Source organism: Micromys minutus (genome assembly GCF_963924665.1).
Source record: "Micromys minutus genome assembly, chromosome: 26".
Taxonomy (NCBI): Eukaryota; Metazoa; Chordata; class Mammalia; order Rodentia; family Muridae; genus Micromys; species Micromys minutus.
This window is the reverse complement of record NC_137961.1, coordinates 3,377,168-3,393,973: the sequence shown is the minus strand read 5'-3', so window position 1 is coordinate 3,393,973 and position 16,806 is coordinate 3,377,168. Positions and strand designations below refer to the sequence as shown.

Sequence of the window (16,806 nt, the reverse complement as noted above, 5' to 3'; positions counted from 1 at the left end):
TAGATTTGAAATGATTTTTATAGTTAGCTCACAGAATTGACTATATACTGAGCAGTAAGTAATCTAGTGTCAACTAGATGACCTGTAGTTTTATAACAATGTTATTAAAACACTCAAACACTATGCACACTAATTTACAGACCTAATTTACTAGGTGATAAAGACTTTCTTTTAATTTTCTAAGCACAGACTGCTCTGGCAGTCAAGAGAAAGAGGACTTTTCAACAACCTATGATAGAAAAAAAAGAGTCTGAAAAACCAGAACTGGGGATGGACATTACACACCTGCCCCTCCCTGTCTTCCTTTGGGTCAGCTCACTACCCCACACTCCACTGGGAGATCCCGAGCGTAGGAAGGAGCTGAGGGTCCCCCTGTGCTCTTTGCTAGCACCTCGTGTTTCTTACCTCATTCTCTCAATTCCTTAGCTTCGTGATTTCCCAGGTCAAACAAAACTTCACCTTACTTTTCTTTACCCCGTTCCAGAATGGTCAGGAACCACCCAAGAGAGGACTTGTTTCCCTGACTTGGCTGAGGTTTGTTTTTCAGACTCAGAAGACTTCGAGGTGTGAGTGTTCTACAGAGGTGGGAACGGTGCTGTTTGCCGCACTGAGAGCTGTCTTCCTGTAAACTGTGCCGCGCTACAGAACAACTGTTCCCACTCAGAACCGAACCAGACATTCTATCAGTGGAGAGCACGTCTCACTCAGTTCAAACCAGCTTACAGCAAGATTCTAAATGACAGCGCAAGGCATGTGACTGAGCAGCCTTTTCGTGAACCCACCATCCTCCTGCCTCAGCCTCATGCAGGACCCTGACTGGTTTGAATTTCCCTCCCCTCCAGCGGCAGTAAGCTGCCTGAACACGTTGCCAGACCGGTAGATGGTGCTGTTTATCACAGAAAACCTCCAAGTAACTACACTGCGGTGGACGTGCAGAATTTGTTCCTGGTGGGGATTCAATGCTGGAAACCCCGGCAACGGCGCATACTCACTGCTCTGTGACATTCGCAGTGCTGCTTTCTGGGCTCCGACAGGGGCGACGGGACTGCTGTCAGCCGTGAGCTGCATGAGGTCATTGATGATGGCTTGCTTGTCAACCGACCCCGCAGGAGCTCCTGGCCTCGTGTCTGGGAAAAGCTGTGGTAACTGACTATTTTGCAAATCATCCAAAATCTCTTCCAAGTTGTCCAGCTCGCTGCCAGGCTGCAGTCAACAAACAGAAGTGTACATCCAGGTTCATGCTGCAAGAGGGGATCCCAACCCCAGCCACGGCAACTGCAGGCCCACCACCGCAGGGAACCCCACCGCAGGGAACCCCACCGCAGGGAACCCCGCCGCAGGGTACCCCGCCGCAGGGTACCCCACCGCAGGGTACCCCACCGCAGGGAACCCCGCCGCAGGGAACCCCGCTGCAGGGAACCCCGCTGCAGGGAACCCCGCCGCAGGGAACCCCGCCGCAGGGTACCCCGGCCAACCGGCCAACCGTCTCTCATAACTCAACAGGAGGACTGCAATCTAAGTTCCGCACCTGACTCCCTCACCTAGAAACAGGCATGGTTGGTTCACAAAGATCGCTGGTGTAAAATATGGTACAAATAGCCTGGCTATCTCCCTGTGTGTGGGGTTGTAAGATAAGCTTCCAATACTCAGGAACTAGCTAAGTCTTGCCTTCTCAATTGGAAATGTGCCTTTTGTTTGCTTTTATCTTAGGTTTTGAGTGTCACTGGCTTTCTTATGAACCATCTTACGTGACTGGATATATGGATGACTAAAGTAGTCCCTCCACCCCCTTTGTTTTCTGACAGGTTTCTGTCCAGGACTTGTTCTGTAGACCAGACTAGCCTTGAACTCACAGCTTCACCTGCCTCTGCTTCCCGAGTGCTGGGATTGAAGGCGTGCGCCACCTCCTGGTACCAGATATGGCAAGTATTAACTTGATTTCACAGGCGCCAGTTTCTTAGAAATCATTTCTTGAACTCAATTCCCATTACCAATATTGATTAGTAACATAAATATGGCCACTATTTAATATTGACTTCTTTTGATGGCACACGTCTCTGTCAGCTGAGACGTCAAGTTGGGATGGTCTCTGCTGAAGTGACGTTTCACTGATTCTTTCAGAGACAGCTACTGGGGCAGTGAACCTAGCCACAGCTTTCCTGGGATTCCGCACGTACTCTTGAAACAGGAGAAGAGTATTTTTACATCACCCCTTTCTGACACAGGACAATAAGCTTCCCATGGAAGGGGCACAGACAAGCAAAGTGCCCCAGAGAGTTACGTCGGAAGGGAAGCTGCGCACACACTGGCTCACTCTGTCACTGTGACTGACTGGTCCTCCAATGGGGAGGCTTGTGGGGTAGGGGTGGCGGTCAGTCACCTAGATGAATTCCTTTCATCATGAACACTAACAGAAATTCCTACGGCTTCTTGACTCCTCAGAGAAGTGTCCCACCACATCTGGCCATAGTTGTTCTTTTGTTTTATGTGTAATTCTGCTAATTTTATACGTAAAATGCTAATTTAAGTATATATAAATGTAAATACTTGACACTAGGTATATATTTTAACATTACAGGTACATACAATGTTTAATACATATATGTTAAGACATATGAATGACTAAAGTCAATTTATATAAGAAAAAATTATGAGATGGGTCCCAAGCTGGTCTTCAACTTCTTATGGAGCAGAGCCTAGCTTTTACCTCTTGATCTCCCCATCTTCACAGGTACGTGGAAAATGCCTAGCTCAAATAATGTCTAAGTTAAAAAAAATATCATATCCACTATATATATTTGACCAATGTAAAATTTTTATTTATGCACTCATGCAGTGCTGGGACAAAATCAGCGTGTGTGATATGGCCTAAGTTACCCTCTCCACACTCATCCCTAATGCTTATGTTTTAAAAGAAATGTCTTTTTGATCACCCACATTTACAACTTTATCATCATCTATGTGAGTGAGAGTAACCCAGTCATAAGGCTTGTAAGAGGCCTTGTGCTCAGTTTTCAGTACTGGGAGGGACAGAGGAGAGACTTATCAGGGAAGCTGTGTCTCCCACTAACCCAGAGCTCTGGATGCGCTGAACTGACTCAGGCTAATGTTTCAAGACGCAATGTGAACTCTTAGAGATGCTGCTTTGCCTGAATTTATTCCTTGTCAATTTTTGGAATATGCATTTATCATTAATTTGTTATCAGCTTAACTGTTCTTTCCCCGAGGTAAGGGTTGACCTTGAATTTGCCATTCTCTCTCAACTCTGGAATGTTGGATTGCAGGGGCATACCACCATGCCTGGCTCTACAATGAAATGTTCTTACAGGACACAGATTTCCTAGTGGCTATGCCCTCAGGCAGCTCGATTTTAACTCTTTCCTTCATATTCAAGCAAGTTCTAGAAGGGATGAGTTTCCGAGAGAAGTCTTCAACAGCTCTGTAATTTACATCTCACAGATGTTCTTCAGACCCTCCTCACTTGTAGGGTGAATTTTCATTGCAAGACAAAAAGATCAGTGCCTTCCTCTAAAAATGTGGATGCTTCAAAGTCTCACTTGAGCATTTACTTGAACGCTCATATTAGACACATCAGTTCAGTAGTTAGTTTCAACTATTTCTGGAAGGAAATGAGTCAGAAAGTTTTTTTTTTAAGTTCTACAAAAGGAAAAATAGACTTGATTTCTTTAATTTTCCTTTTCTTTTTAGTTTTACAATTATTTTCACGTGTCAAAATCAACTTGTTCTCTGAATAAAGAAGCACATGAGTACTCTAGTAAATTAAAAACAATCTTTTGAATATTTTAAATAGCGAACAGAGCCATCACGCCGTTTGCTCGGCACAGACTGTGAAGGAATTCTATCGCATCTGAGGGACTCGCTTTCTCTAATGGAGTCAGGCAACGGAAGAACGGTTCCAAGTCCTCGGAGAAAGCAGGAGCCGAGTGTTGCTTGGCAGAGTGTCAGAGGTGCTCCACCGTGTAAAGCATGTGACAGAGCAGTAAACATACCGGAAAAGTCTCTGTCAGTTTCTGTTTCCTGTTGGTTAGGAAATGTCGTACAAGAACCTGTCTGAATGCTCTGCCTGGTAAAAAGATACCGTTTTCGGTATAATGACTCTGCCCACCGAAGGACTTCCTGACCTTAGAAAGTTAGCAACGCACTGAACACTAAGACAGTCCATTGCAGTCCAGACTTACCATCCTCTAGTGTGTGTCTGCTAAATAGTTACTGTACCTCAGAAATGAGAGGCGAGAAGGCTGTCCTCAGGGAACGAGGTGAGCAGGAGGTGAAAGAACCACATTTTCCTCTCACGCTAAAGGATCTAAATTTAGGCAAAGCATACTTCCTGGGGTGGCTTTTCCCCTTGCTATGTTTTTGATGCTGAGCTGGCTCCGTGAAACTTATTTTAGATGAGGTTTGGAAGAGGGTAGAGAGAAGGTGAGCAAGGGTGAGATTTCATTAAGGAAAATATACTTCCTGTGTATGTGAGCGTGTGTGCCCTGATTTTTTCCCCCATCTTCAAGCAACAGATTTATACTAGTCTCTTTGTTTCTCAGATAATTTTGATTAGAAAATTATTTCTCCTAAATAAGAAAACTAAGTGATTCAAAGACTTAAAAAACCTTTTCTTGTCTGAGATGAGTGAAGTCCTATATACTAAGTAATGACAAATATTCGTGATCCCGTCCACGGTTTCTCTAAGTCTCCAGGGTCTGAGGCCAGAGACAGAAACATTGTGTGTGGAGGAGGAGCTGCTGTGCTCCACACTGAGGACCAGCGACCTGAGTCACTGACCTGCTCTCTAGCATGCGAAGACAACGAAGGGACACTGGCTATCTGTGCCTGCTGTTCTAAACTGCCACTGCCTCTGCATAATTTAATCCAGTCTCAGAAGCTGAAAGCCTGGTTGTCAATATGGTTTTCATATCACATCACATGAGACGCTGCTATTAACTTTGTGTTGAGGCCTGAGTTCACAGCATTATAAAACAGTTGCTGCTGGCCTCACACTCTAGGATTAATCACCAGTTATATTAACGTAATCTTAGTCTGCTTCTGTGAGCAACACAAATGCCTGGCTGATTGTGTCTGTTCTCAGGAACGGCGGCAACCGTCCATGTCACAGTGAGAGAAACAGGAGGCTGAGCTCAGAACCCGTTTGGCTGGCAGGAACTGCCCCCAAATGCAGCTTCTGTAGATTCAGGGGATCAGGGGCTCAAAGGCACAGTGTGGGATGGGGGTGCAGCTCTCATGACGATACCTTCCCATCTGCAACACAACTTTCAAGGGCAAATTATAGGCCATTTTAAAGAGAGGCCCCAGTGGCTTCCTCACTGCTTAGCCCAGTCACGACAGAGTCTGCCAGACAGGACACGTTCAGACCGGGGAAGGTGAGGCTGGGTCCTAACCGTCAGTCAGTACAGATTCAACCACAGCAGTACCAACAACGCGCACTGCTGACTCCGTAAGTCAGGGGATTGTCAATCGTCTGCCTCCTTCCACACCACAGTACTGTTGGGAATGGTGAGGGCCAGGGTTAGAGTGCTAAAGAAGGATCAAAATGTCAATTTAGATGAGAACATTTCAGAGGGAAACTGTAACATGTGCATATTGAAGGCCACGCAGAAGAGTTTTAAAAAGGTATTTGTACCACAAAATGGCCAGCACACGCAGTTACATATTAACTAGTCCGACAGTGCTAGTCTACTGCGTCATATTGTATTAGGACTGCTTTTTATATAAAAAACAGATGAAAGAGTGATTGATTCTGAACATGACTTCGGGCCCCTGGACTGTTTTCAAGGTGCTAACTTCAGAGAGAAACGCCGAGAATGTAGCCCATTATTCTGGTTTTGAATGGACACACAATGGCTTTGACATCCCCATCCGTTCCCTCTGGGGTGTTTTAACCAACAGTGAGATTCCTACACATTACTCAGAAGTGTTCACGGGGAGGGGAGAGGCGGAAGGATATTAGCTGGCCGAACTCTGGTCGTGTGGACAGAGCAACTAGCAGAAGCTGAAGTCCAAGGAAGGGACCCACCCTGGGCTCAGCTGCCTACAGTGGGACTGCAATTCATCCTGCTCACCCCTGCTATGACCTATGACCTATGACCCAAGAACGAATTTACCTTGCTCAAAGCAAGAAAACTGAGCACCCCTCCTGAAAAACCAACCAAAAGAATACTTTGTGCCCATCACAACTGTGTGCTCGGGGTCTCTAAGTATCCGTCAAACTGTCGGAACACAGCCACACTTGCTCAGTGTCCACAGATGCTCTGGCCTCCTAAGCCCACGCCTGTGCCATGTAACTCTGCAGTACAGAACACATAGCTTCATGCAAAGTAACTGTAAACAGGGAAGGCCCACAAACACAAATGCTACTTTTACGGAGTCACAGACGGTCCTCTTGCAGAACATCTAAGACAGACAATCACACCTGGGAGCAAACATCAGAAAACTCACCTGGTCACTGGGCTCAAAGCTCACCTCCGCCTCCACAGTTTTCATGGCGATTAGCTTGGTGTTACCGGCAGGATCTGTCTTACTGTCCAGTCGCTCGAGTTTGGGGGTTATTTCCGGTAAACCAATATCTTTAGTATCGTCTTTGTCGAGCAAATAGCGCAGTAGTGCATTCTCTTTCTTCTTGGGGCTCGCTGGCTCCTGCTTGACAGTCACTTCTGACCCAGGGGCTGAGGTGCTGGACTCCTGGCTCAGCTCTTTGCCTGTGGCTTCTGCTGTCAGCTTGGCCAAGTCCACAGGGGAACTGCTGTCCTGTAAGAGTCTGTGCAAAATCTTATGCTTCTCCTTGAGCGAGGTGCCATGCGTGGACCCGGGCCCAGGCAAGCTGCCCGTAGGGTCCTTGTTTGTGTCCGACAAAGAGCTGGGCAAAGGCGAAGACTCCATCTGGTCGGACTTGGTGGTCAGCAGCTGCAGGAGTTTGGTCTGCCCTTTGCTCTCATGCAGCCGGCTGTGTCCCTCAGCCCTGTCCCCGCTGGCCGCCTGGGACATGCTGGAATCGTTGGGTCCCTTTTGCTCTTCAGAATGGCAGCTGGCCTCTGCTTGTCCAGTTGTACCTTCTGATGGTTCCCCATAAAGTCCAAAACAGTCTTTGGAGTCCAAGCTTCCCATCTTGCTGAGTGGGGGAGGATTCATATTAACTGGGGAGTTTTGCAAATTGCCCATTTTTAGGTCCGGCGAAGCCAACGATGACCCTAACGAGACGCCGTGGCCCTCGCTGAGGGCTTGCAGGGCATTGAGGGAACTGTTGGCATAGCTATGGCTATTTCCTGTGCTGCTGCAAACGCCTACCGGGGAATGCAAGCTTCCTGCGGGGGAAAACTGACTGGGGGGGATGCGAGGACTGCCGGCCACGCCGGGGCTCATGCGATGCCGTGGGGAGAGCACAGAGCTGGGTGGCCCTGGGTTCATGCCGGGGCTGCTTTGTGAGGGACTGTTCATCTTGAGTGCATAGTTACTGCCCTGAGGAGTGGCTGCTTGCATGCCTGATACATGGTTCATGCCCCCAGAGCCACCAAACCTGCCCATAGGCATGCCCATCTGTTCCTTTGGGCCATTCATGGGAAAGTTTATATTGCTACCGAGGGTCACGTCCTGACCTGGGTTCCCACTGCACATGGCCTGGCGGGCGGGGCTGCTAGAGCTAATTGGACTCAAAGGCTTCCCCATCGCTTGTCCAGTCAGATCCGGATTCATTACACATACATTCTGCTCTCTGTATAAGGAAAGAAACATATATAAGATAAAGGGAGAAATACAGAGTAAATTTATTAATTAAAAAGAGGCAGGGTCTCTTTTCTGTACAAAAGCAGACTACATCTAAAAGAAGTCAAGGTTTGGGAAACGCCTGCACTTATGGGATGGCTGACCACGAACAGCTCTGGACTAAGGGATGCTTTCCACGTGTCATGTCAAGATGCCTGTAGTTTTCAAGTGTGTGTGCAGGTTAAATTAGACTACTTCCATATAGACAGTTCAGTAAGTAAAGAGGACATTAGGAAGATCTCGATTCTGCATCTCCCTGATGACCAACTGAGACTTACACAGCCTTAAAAGCCGACCCACCTAAGTACTACTTGATTCAACCAGTTGCCACGGTTTCAGCCCCCAGCAGTGGGCACACCTGTAGGTCGGGAGGTTCACGTGGACAGAGGCCTCAGTGAAGAACGCCTTGCCCTAACTGTCAGAGATGGCCAGCTGCCCACGCAGAAAAGCCTGCTCACAGATTCCCCTCCACCTCCTCAGTCCCGCCGGCCAGAAGACAGAACATGGCTGTGGCGGGGTTTTGGGGCAACAGTTTATGATTCTAACTGGCCATCATTCCAAGAAAATTTGAACCCACTTCCCTAACTGATGCTTACAAACAGGTTTCCCAGAACCCAGGGCTTTTGCTTCAGTCTTGGTGGTTACTTAAACATGTCCAGCCATTGTCAAAGGTCAGCCTCAGCTGGGGTGGGTGGGTGAAATCTGCTGCCTCATAAACTTTCAAATGGTTTAGGTTTGAGGTAAGGCCTACTATTAGTTGGCATCCAGGCCTGACTGATTTTTAAAATCCCTGTACTAGAAAGCAAAATAATGAAAAATCCAATAAACTGCAACTTTAAGCAGAGCAACTGCAGATATCTCCTGGCGGCAACCCGCAGTTTCCCTCAGCATATACATAAATATTTATAAAATTTGAAATTCAACCATTTTCCCAAATGAGTATCTTAAACAATATGCTCTGTGACATTTATTTTAAAATCAGCATTCATGTTTCTTTCTTTTACTATAGAAAACCACTCAATTCAAAGTCTAATGAGAAGAAATTAAACCCAAGAACAAAAATCAAAGCTAGTCTAAGAATATCCAGGACCAGAGATCTCAGCACTGGCTCCAGTGTTCCAGTTCTCAGTCACTGCCCCACTGCCCGCTGGGAAATCCCTCCACGACTCTGACAGGAAGGTGCAGCCAAGCCCTGTGTGTTCTTTTTCTGTTCTTGCTCCTTTGAGACAGGATCTCTCTATGTAGCCCTGGCTGTCTTGGAGCCTGCTGAGTAGTAGATCAGGCCGGTCTAGGATCCTCAGAGATCCGCCTGCCTCTGCCTCCAAGTATTGGGACTAAAAGTGTGCACCTCACATCCAGTCTGATGCTGCGTCCGTAGCGTTAAAGCGGAAATGCAAAGGGCAGCAAAGCGCAGCCAGACTTTGCTGATGCAGTGCAGTGGCTTCTAGCTGATGCTTAACAGCGATCTCATTCTACAGTTTACAACGGCAGTCAAGAACCCGGGAGGCCGCGTGTCTGATTACCTGTGGAGCATGTGTAAGGATATTACGAGCTGAGGCTCATTCGTGGTCTGGGAACGGATGAGCTTGCTCTTCGTCTGTGCAGCGACGAGAGTGCCGTCAGACAGGGAAAAACGATAGATCTGACTGAACGCCAACCCCTGTCTCAGAACTGCAGGCAGAAAAAGGAAACAAGGCATGATTAGAAAAAAGTATCAGAAAAGTGGAGTCAAGTGTCAGGGAAAGTGTGGCAAGGTACAATAGTGAGAAAGTTCACTAGTTTCCTACCAGCATGTTGAAAAGTTACAGGTCATAACACATTCATTTAAAAAGCATAGTTACTTTTCAAAATACCAAACAGTGAATTAGTTTTTTTTTTTTTTTTTTTTTTTTGGTATAACAAAGAATAACATCTTAGAAACTCAAACTGTCCTTTATTTTTAAAGGTTTGTTTTTATTTTTTATTTTAGACTCATTTTTATTTTATTGTGTATGTATATTTTGCCCAAATAGTGTAACTGGAGTTGTAGAATGTTGTGAACATCACGTAGGAGCTGGGAACTGAGCCTGGGCTGTCAGAGGAGCAGCCAGTGCTCTACCTGTCTCTGGGCTATCTTTCTAGCCCGGAATAAACTCTTTTTTAAATCAAATTTTTCATATGTGGCAAAGCAAGTGCAAACAGTTTATCAGGTCAAAATAGGCCTTTCCATAATTTCTTAGTAGTATTAGAAAACACCATGAAAACAACACAACCCCCAAACACGGTGTGTCTAAGTTCCACTGCCTTTGCATTCCTTTGCCGAGTAACCACCAGGATGAGGTTTAAGACCTGCATTGTCTAAATGCTCATTCTCAGATGACCTCCCCAGCCCATCCCCCACACTCTTTGCTAGGCTTTGCTTCCCACGGTGTAGTGAGTATTTCTTCTGTGCCTCAGACAATAGGAAGTAAAGGTGAAAAACATCTGTCAGTCTGTCATCTTTCCGTCTGTCAGAAGAAATCACTGAACACAACCGAGACCCAAGCCAGTGCAACCCCTTTAACATTTGCATAAGGCTGGATACTTCTATTCTTAAGACAAGAAATAGACGGAAACCAACTGGCTTAATGTAATTTCTCTTAAAATAGTCTTGAGATTGATAGAACTGTATTTCATAAAAAGATGGCTTTGATTCAGGAAAACAATCATTTTAAGAAAAGTATGTTTCTAACATCACTGTAGATTTGTTGGGTTAAATTACTTGCCCAAGGTGATCATGAAAATTCACCAGGCCAAAGAATTACAGGTGTGCGTGGGACTCTGATTTCCCTGCAGAGCTTCACTGTGTTTGTGGGTCAGCCCCTCCATGACCTCAGGGAGACAGGCTCAGGAGGACATGGCTGCCTGCTGTCCTGATACCTGCAGGGATTCCCACGTGGCTGTACGGGGATCAGTTACTGTCCCACGCCTGCTGTGCTTGGCACAAAGAACATGTGTCTACAGGGAACAGAAATACAGCTGTGTACGGGACTCACATTTTTGGTGACTTGAAATCTCTAGACTTTCCATTTGGTCTGCAAACTATGTAGCAATGTGTGAGCAGACCTGATCATCGGATGCTCCTCAAATCAAAGAAAACCTTCTAGCACATTTCTACAATATGTCCTTGTCTTCCACAGTGTGGGTATTACTGATGAGCATGCAACCCCACTTTCTTTTGAGGTGAGTTCTTGGGGATCTGAACTCAGGTCCTCGTGACTAGTCAGCACGTCCTCTTACCCTCTGCATCCCTGTTTTGTTCATCTGTGTGCTGTCTCCTTTCAGTGGGTCCTGTCTCTCTAAACGAAATAGAGTGTCTGTCTGTCTACGTATGTGGAACCAGGCAGCTAGCAATCGAATGCAGGGCATTCAGGACCCAGGGGCACCGGACATGTTTGCTAAGGGCATCTCTCTAATTTCCGCTTCTATTCCAAGCCATTATCCAGTGAAGTACAAGGCTAGATATTGATTTCTGTCCACTGCACCATCTCTATCTGCCCTGATTCTAGCAGCGAGAACAACACTGGAAGTACACAATGTTTGATCAGGGTGGAAAAGATGCAGGTGTGGGGAGAAATGGCTTCGTCAGAGCACATGTACTACGTCTGTGCTTTTTCATTAAGTGGCTTCAAAGGCATAAAGCTTCAATACAAAAACCTTACTAAAGACAAGACACACACTAATGGATGACAAACTACAGCTCCATTTGCCACAGATTAGTTCCAGACTCTCCTCTGCAGAGGCGGACAAGCGTCCCCGCTGAGACCGAGAGGCCTTGCTCTGCCGTGAGTCTCGTGCTGCTCACACGCTGACCAGGACCCTTGTCCCACCCAACACTGATAAAGTGCAGGGCGTGGAGGGTGATGAGACACACAGACGGACAAGGCCACACACAGGCAGTGTTCACTCAGGGCTGGACCAGACTGAAAGATGGAGTGTTGAGTTTGCCTCCAGCTCTTCCTTTAGTCTGTGACCCAGAGCAGGGCTTGTTCCCTCTCCAGGCCTTCTGGAAAATTCTGAAATCTGCTGTTCACATCATGAAGGACAGGTTGGGATTGACTGGCTCTTATGCACTGGATCCTGTCCTTAGATTACACAGGCCCTGGTTACCCTGTCATCCACAGCATGAGGATTACAGAACAGGACCTCTTCCTCCATCTTTGTAATTGGGATATCAGCACTTGCTTTATTTCCTCAGGTAGCGTGGTCCGGGGAGCACCAGCACCGGACACAGAAGCTCTGTGAGGCACATCTCTTCTTGAGAGAATGTCCCCACAGGAGGTGACTGTATAAAGGTTGTGTAAAGTGCTGTGCGGAGAGACCTACCTTCATGGTGATGCCTCTTGGCGTATGACAGAGATTCCCCTTCATGCTGTGTGTGGAACTTCTGAATACATCTTCTCACCAGATCCTCCCAGCCCGGCTTCATGGCGGCTCTCATGGTGCTAGTGTCCAGAGAAGTGATCTTGCCTGGGAGGTAACAGCAGACACAGTTACCATTCAGGGATACACTGTATCCGTGGGGACTGGCCTCATGTAAAATGGCAGTTTATGAGATGACCTCTGTCTTCCTGTGACCTTTCCATTTTCCTCATCTAATTATCTGAGTTTTAGACAGATTTTCTTGGAACTCTGCCTTACCTCCTGAACGAGGACTGGTTTGACATGTGCTGCCCCCAATGTTATAAATCATCTCTAATTAATATTATAGTCTACACAGAACAATGACACCACACAGAGACAGAACTGCAGAAATGGAAAGCCTGCTGTTTGGAGCTGGCAGCCCAAATACACCTCCAGGACGGACACAGTGAAGAAAGGCCCCTCTTTGTGGGCCTGCTGCCGCTCAGCACCTCTCCTCAGCCGGTCCAGGCCGCCACAGCCCCCCTCAACCCTGCGGCCCTCCAGAGACAGTTCCTGTGCTCAGGGTCTCGTGCATTTCCACGGGACTGCCTTGTCTTCCCTGACAGGGGCTCACCTTGGAGGTCCTGGCGGGTGGTAAAGCTTTCCGACGAGGGAAGGGCTGGTCTTTCCTTCATGGGTACTCTTCGTGCCACACAAATCAAGCAGGACTGCAAATCTTAAAGAAGACACAATTGCTTATCATATTTGTCCTGATCAAATCAACTCCAATATCTGAGTACAGGGCCTGGTAAATCAGTGAGAGTCGCCATGGCTTTCACTGGCTTAATTTTCAGTCTGGCGATAGTGGAGGCGGCTGTTTGGATGAGCTGGGCAGAGGGCGGACACTGAGACCACACAGCACACGGGTTGATGACTGGAAACCCCTCCCCAGTGATGAAAAGTATGGGGTCCATTTTTGCTTAGTCATTGAGTGCAAAAGCAAAATTAATTCATAAGAAACAAAATGAAACAAAAAGATGGCATTAAAATCAGACACAGTTGGGAAGGAGTTTGCTTCTCAGCTTCAGTTACACTTAACAAATCATATGGGTACCTGAGGATTGCAGGGTGAAATGAACCGAGGAACACTCAACCCCACCGTACCTAGTGAATGCACCACATTCCCTGCCGGAGGGCTCAGCATCCCGCCATGACAGGCCCCTCCACAGCCACTGTTAACGTTTAACCTCGTCCCCACTTCAACATTTCTAACTTTTATGTATTTGTACAGACGCTTTGCCTGCATGTGCGTGTGTGTGACTCACATGCTGGTGCCTGTGGGGGCCAGAAGAGGGTGACAGATGCTCCGGAACGGGACTTACGGACGGTTGTGAGCTACCATGCAGGGGCTAAGAACTGAACAAGGTCCTGTGGAAGGGCAGCGAGTGCTCTTAACTACTGAGCCGTGTCTCCTGCCCCACTTCTATTCTGCATGGAGCTCACTTCTGAAGAACAGGAAAATGTCCTCTACAGGTGGATAGTGTGCACGGAACACGGCGTGGCTGTTTCAAGTTAAAAGAAAAAGGGCTGCCACAGAAATGAAACAGGCTCCTCACACCGCCTCACCCCACCTCTCACCACAGGCTTGCAATCATTTACTTATAAACTTGGGAAGCTTTCTGTTTTCTTTTTTGGGAGGGGGAGAAGATCTCAAGTAATAGCTGGTGTCTTTAGGTTAAAATGTAATCATCAGGGGAAGTAGGGTGGGTGGCCATGAGTATTTTAGCTACAATAAAGGGAAAAAGAAAAAGACACGCCCTTGCTTTTGCCTCATTTTATAAACATCTGGATTTTTTAGGGCGATGGTTTTGCTATGCCTCTCTGCCTCTCCTGCCTCACTTGTGGAGCAGGCTGGCTTACAGTGACCCCCACCTCTTTCCTGTGCTGGGATCACTAAAGTGGTATCTACCACCTTAAATGTACCTGATCCCATCCGAGTGACTGGATTAGAGATGTGCACCACAACACCCTGCCTTGAAACCCAATTTTGTTAATTAATTTATAGGCAGTCTACTACATCTTAGGTGGGGATCACACTTGCTGTGTGGGGCCAAGCAAGACCTTGACTTTTCTGACTCACCTGGCTGTGTCTCCCGAGTCTAAGATTATGGGGTACATCACAATGACTGATTTTATGTAGTTTGGGGGGCTGAACTCAGGCATTTTGTATGTTCTAGGCAAGAACTTTAGCGTCCTGGCTCCACCTCAACCCGAATCCACATGGTGTTCCCCAGTGCAGACCAGTGAGTCGGCACGCAGGGCCTTGTTCGCTTGTGGGATGTCACGGGTGAGTCTGCGGTATTCGCTCTCTATTGAGCCAACAGAGCTAAACTGTGTGACAGTCACACCTAGGCCAAGGCTCATTTTCAAATGCTGTATCTCTACAACAGCTCCCTGGAATCCCTTCCTGATCAAATTTTAAAATTTACACATTTTAGTTGAGCAGTACTATGCTACTGTCCAGTGCTACTATGGTTTAGCTATTGTCATAAGTTGTGTGTGTGTGTGTGTGTGTGTGTGTGTGTGTGAGTATATGTGAGGGTGTGTATGTGAGTGTGTGTGTGTGTGAGGGTGTATATGTGTGTGTGAGTGTGTGTGTGTAAATGTGTGTGTGTTAAGTGTGTGAGTGTGTGTGTGTGTGCATACACGCTAGGACCATGCTGAGAACAGGGAAGTGTTCCACCCCTGAGTTACATGCCGCCCATTCTGTACCAGATTCTGATGCTCACAGTGGAAATTTGACTAATAAATTGATACACAGGAAAGTGAAGGAATTTCTCCAGAGCCAGATATAATGGCTGAATTGGGGGCTGGCCTGCCTGGTTATCTGCTAGAATATTTTCTTGCATTGCTCATCAAAAGCTCTTTCCCTCTGTAACACAGAGTGCCTTCTCCACTAGCATCTGAGATACAGAGGGACTGGAAGGCAGGGAATGGCTTGCATATGTTTGTCCCAGAGAGTGGCACTATTACAAGGTGTGGCCTTGTTGGAAGTGTGTCACTGTGGGGGTGGGCTTGGAGACCCTCCTCCTAGCTGCCTGAGGATGCCCAGTCTGTTCCTGGCTTCCTTCGAATAAAGACGGAGAACTCTCGGCTCCTCCTGCACCATGCCTGCCTGGATGCTGCCATGTTCCCATCTTGATGATAATGGACTGAACCTCTGAACCTGTACGTCAGCCCAATTAAATTTTGTCATTTTTAAGACTTGCCTTGGTCATGGTGTCTGTTCACAGCAGTAAAACCCTGACTAAGACAGTATGACATCAGCATCTCATTATGGGGAGCAATGCAGTAAGCTTATGTATCTGAAAGCTCGCCCCTCCCCCCTCCTGTCACGCTGAAGGCCTGGCGTTCTGTGACTCCCTGGGAAGGCTATAGAAACGCTGCTTATACCCACTTTGTCTTGGGCTGTGGCATAGGATTTACATTAGGTGTTCAAAGCAACCCAGTGTCCCCTCAACTGTCACTGTTAGAGGTGCAGAAGTGCCGCAGTCACCAGGGACACCTGCTGTTTCCATAAGAACCTAACTAAAACCAACCCTGGTGCAGTTCCAAAGGCCTGCACGGTGCTGCTTACATCACCACAGAACGTTTTCAAACTGAGAACAGCTCAGAGGTAGAACACTGCTTAGCATGTGAGAGTTCAACCCCCAATGTTGGGGGGGACTGGAATCTCAGAGTAAAGTTGAAAGGAATCAGGAGCGCTGCCAGTGTGTGCACAGGGGGAGGCAGGCGCCTGCGCCGTCTCCCAGGCCGTCCTACCTTCGCCTTCCTCTTTGATGGACTTTGGCTGAGACACAGCGAAGCATTGCATCGTCTCGTATTTCTGATGTGCTTCCTGGTTATCATGGCCGTCCTCTTCCGAGTCTGGCAAAGGCTTCACCAGCATCCGACAGTTGAAGGTATGGCTGTTCCGCCTGGGAGGTTCTCCAGACCAAGATCCCCCATTCACTGCGAGGCGAGAGAGACCAAGGTTACGAGGCAACAGTAGGTTCTAGGGCTGTGTTATTCAGAGGGCATAGGGAGAGCGTGAGGACTGTATACCTCAGGAACTGGGGGTTTCAAAGCATCTGCTACACTCCAGAGCCTCTACCCTGACTACATGTTACTAAAATACTGCACACTCTATTTGTGGGTTTCTATCTTTGATTTCTTGGAAATATAGTTCAGTCGGCTTGCATTCTGGTTTTCAAGGTGCAAACATGGCTCTGAGAACGGCAGACTGTAGCAAGCGCCGGTGTTTTCCAGAGGACAATTGAACCTCCCTGAGCACCCCACCCCACCCGGCTCGGGACTGCCCGCACCCCGCCTCAGTACCACATGGATGTGTGTTCCTGCTGCCTCCACTGAGCTTTTCTCTCTGAGCTACAGCACAGCATGGCAGGGTGCTTGCTCTGTGAGAGACAGAAACTCCAGCTTCCCAGGCCTCCTCGAGACGGACTGCCGTCAAACTTCCCAGAGAAACTTTGGAGTGTTGTCTCTAAGGAGTCTGCTTCTGAGCCACTGGATTACAGCCTACAGCCTAATTGTTCGTGTAGACTTCCTCGGGGGGACTGAAGATCCGTGAAGACAAAGCGCTGATACTGTGTCAAGTGA

The 16,806-nt window shown here is 47.5% G+C and overlaps 1 protein-coding gene across 1 annotated transcript in view; it reads right to left on the bottom strand.

Moving 5' to 3' along the window:
- Window positions 1-16,806, bottom strand: part of NCOA2 (nuclear receptor coactivator 2) — a 123,556-nt gene that overhangs the window by 25,484 nt on the left and 81,266 nt on the right. Inside the window, exons 6-11 of the mRNA XM_080938780.1 lie at window positions 15,973-16,161; window positions 12,785-12,886; window positions 12,133-12,276; window positions 9,312-9,459; window positions 6,469-7,738; window positions 993-1,203 (exon numbers count right to left, since the gene is read on the bottom strand). Coding sequence (XP_080794906.1) covers window positions 993-1,203; window positions 6,469-7,738; window positions 9,312-9,459; window positions 12,133-12,276; window positions 12,785-12,886; window positions 15,973-16,161 — 2,064 coding nt within the window. The remainder of the gene's footprint in view (window positions 1-992; window positions 1,204-6,468; window positions 7,739-9,311; window positions 9,460-12,132; window positions 12,277-12,784; window positions 12,887-15,972; window positions 16,162-16,806) is intronic.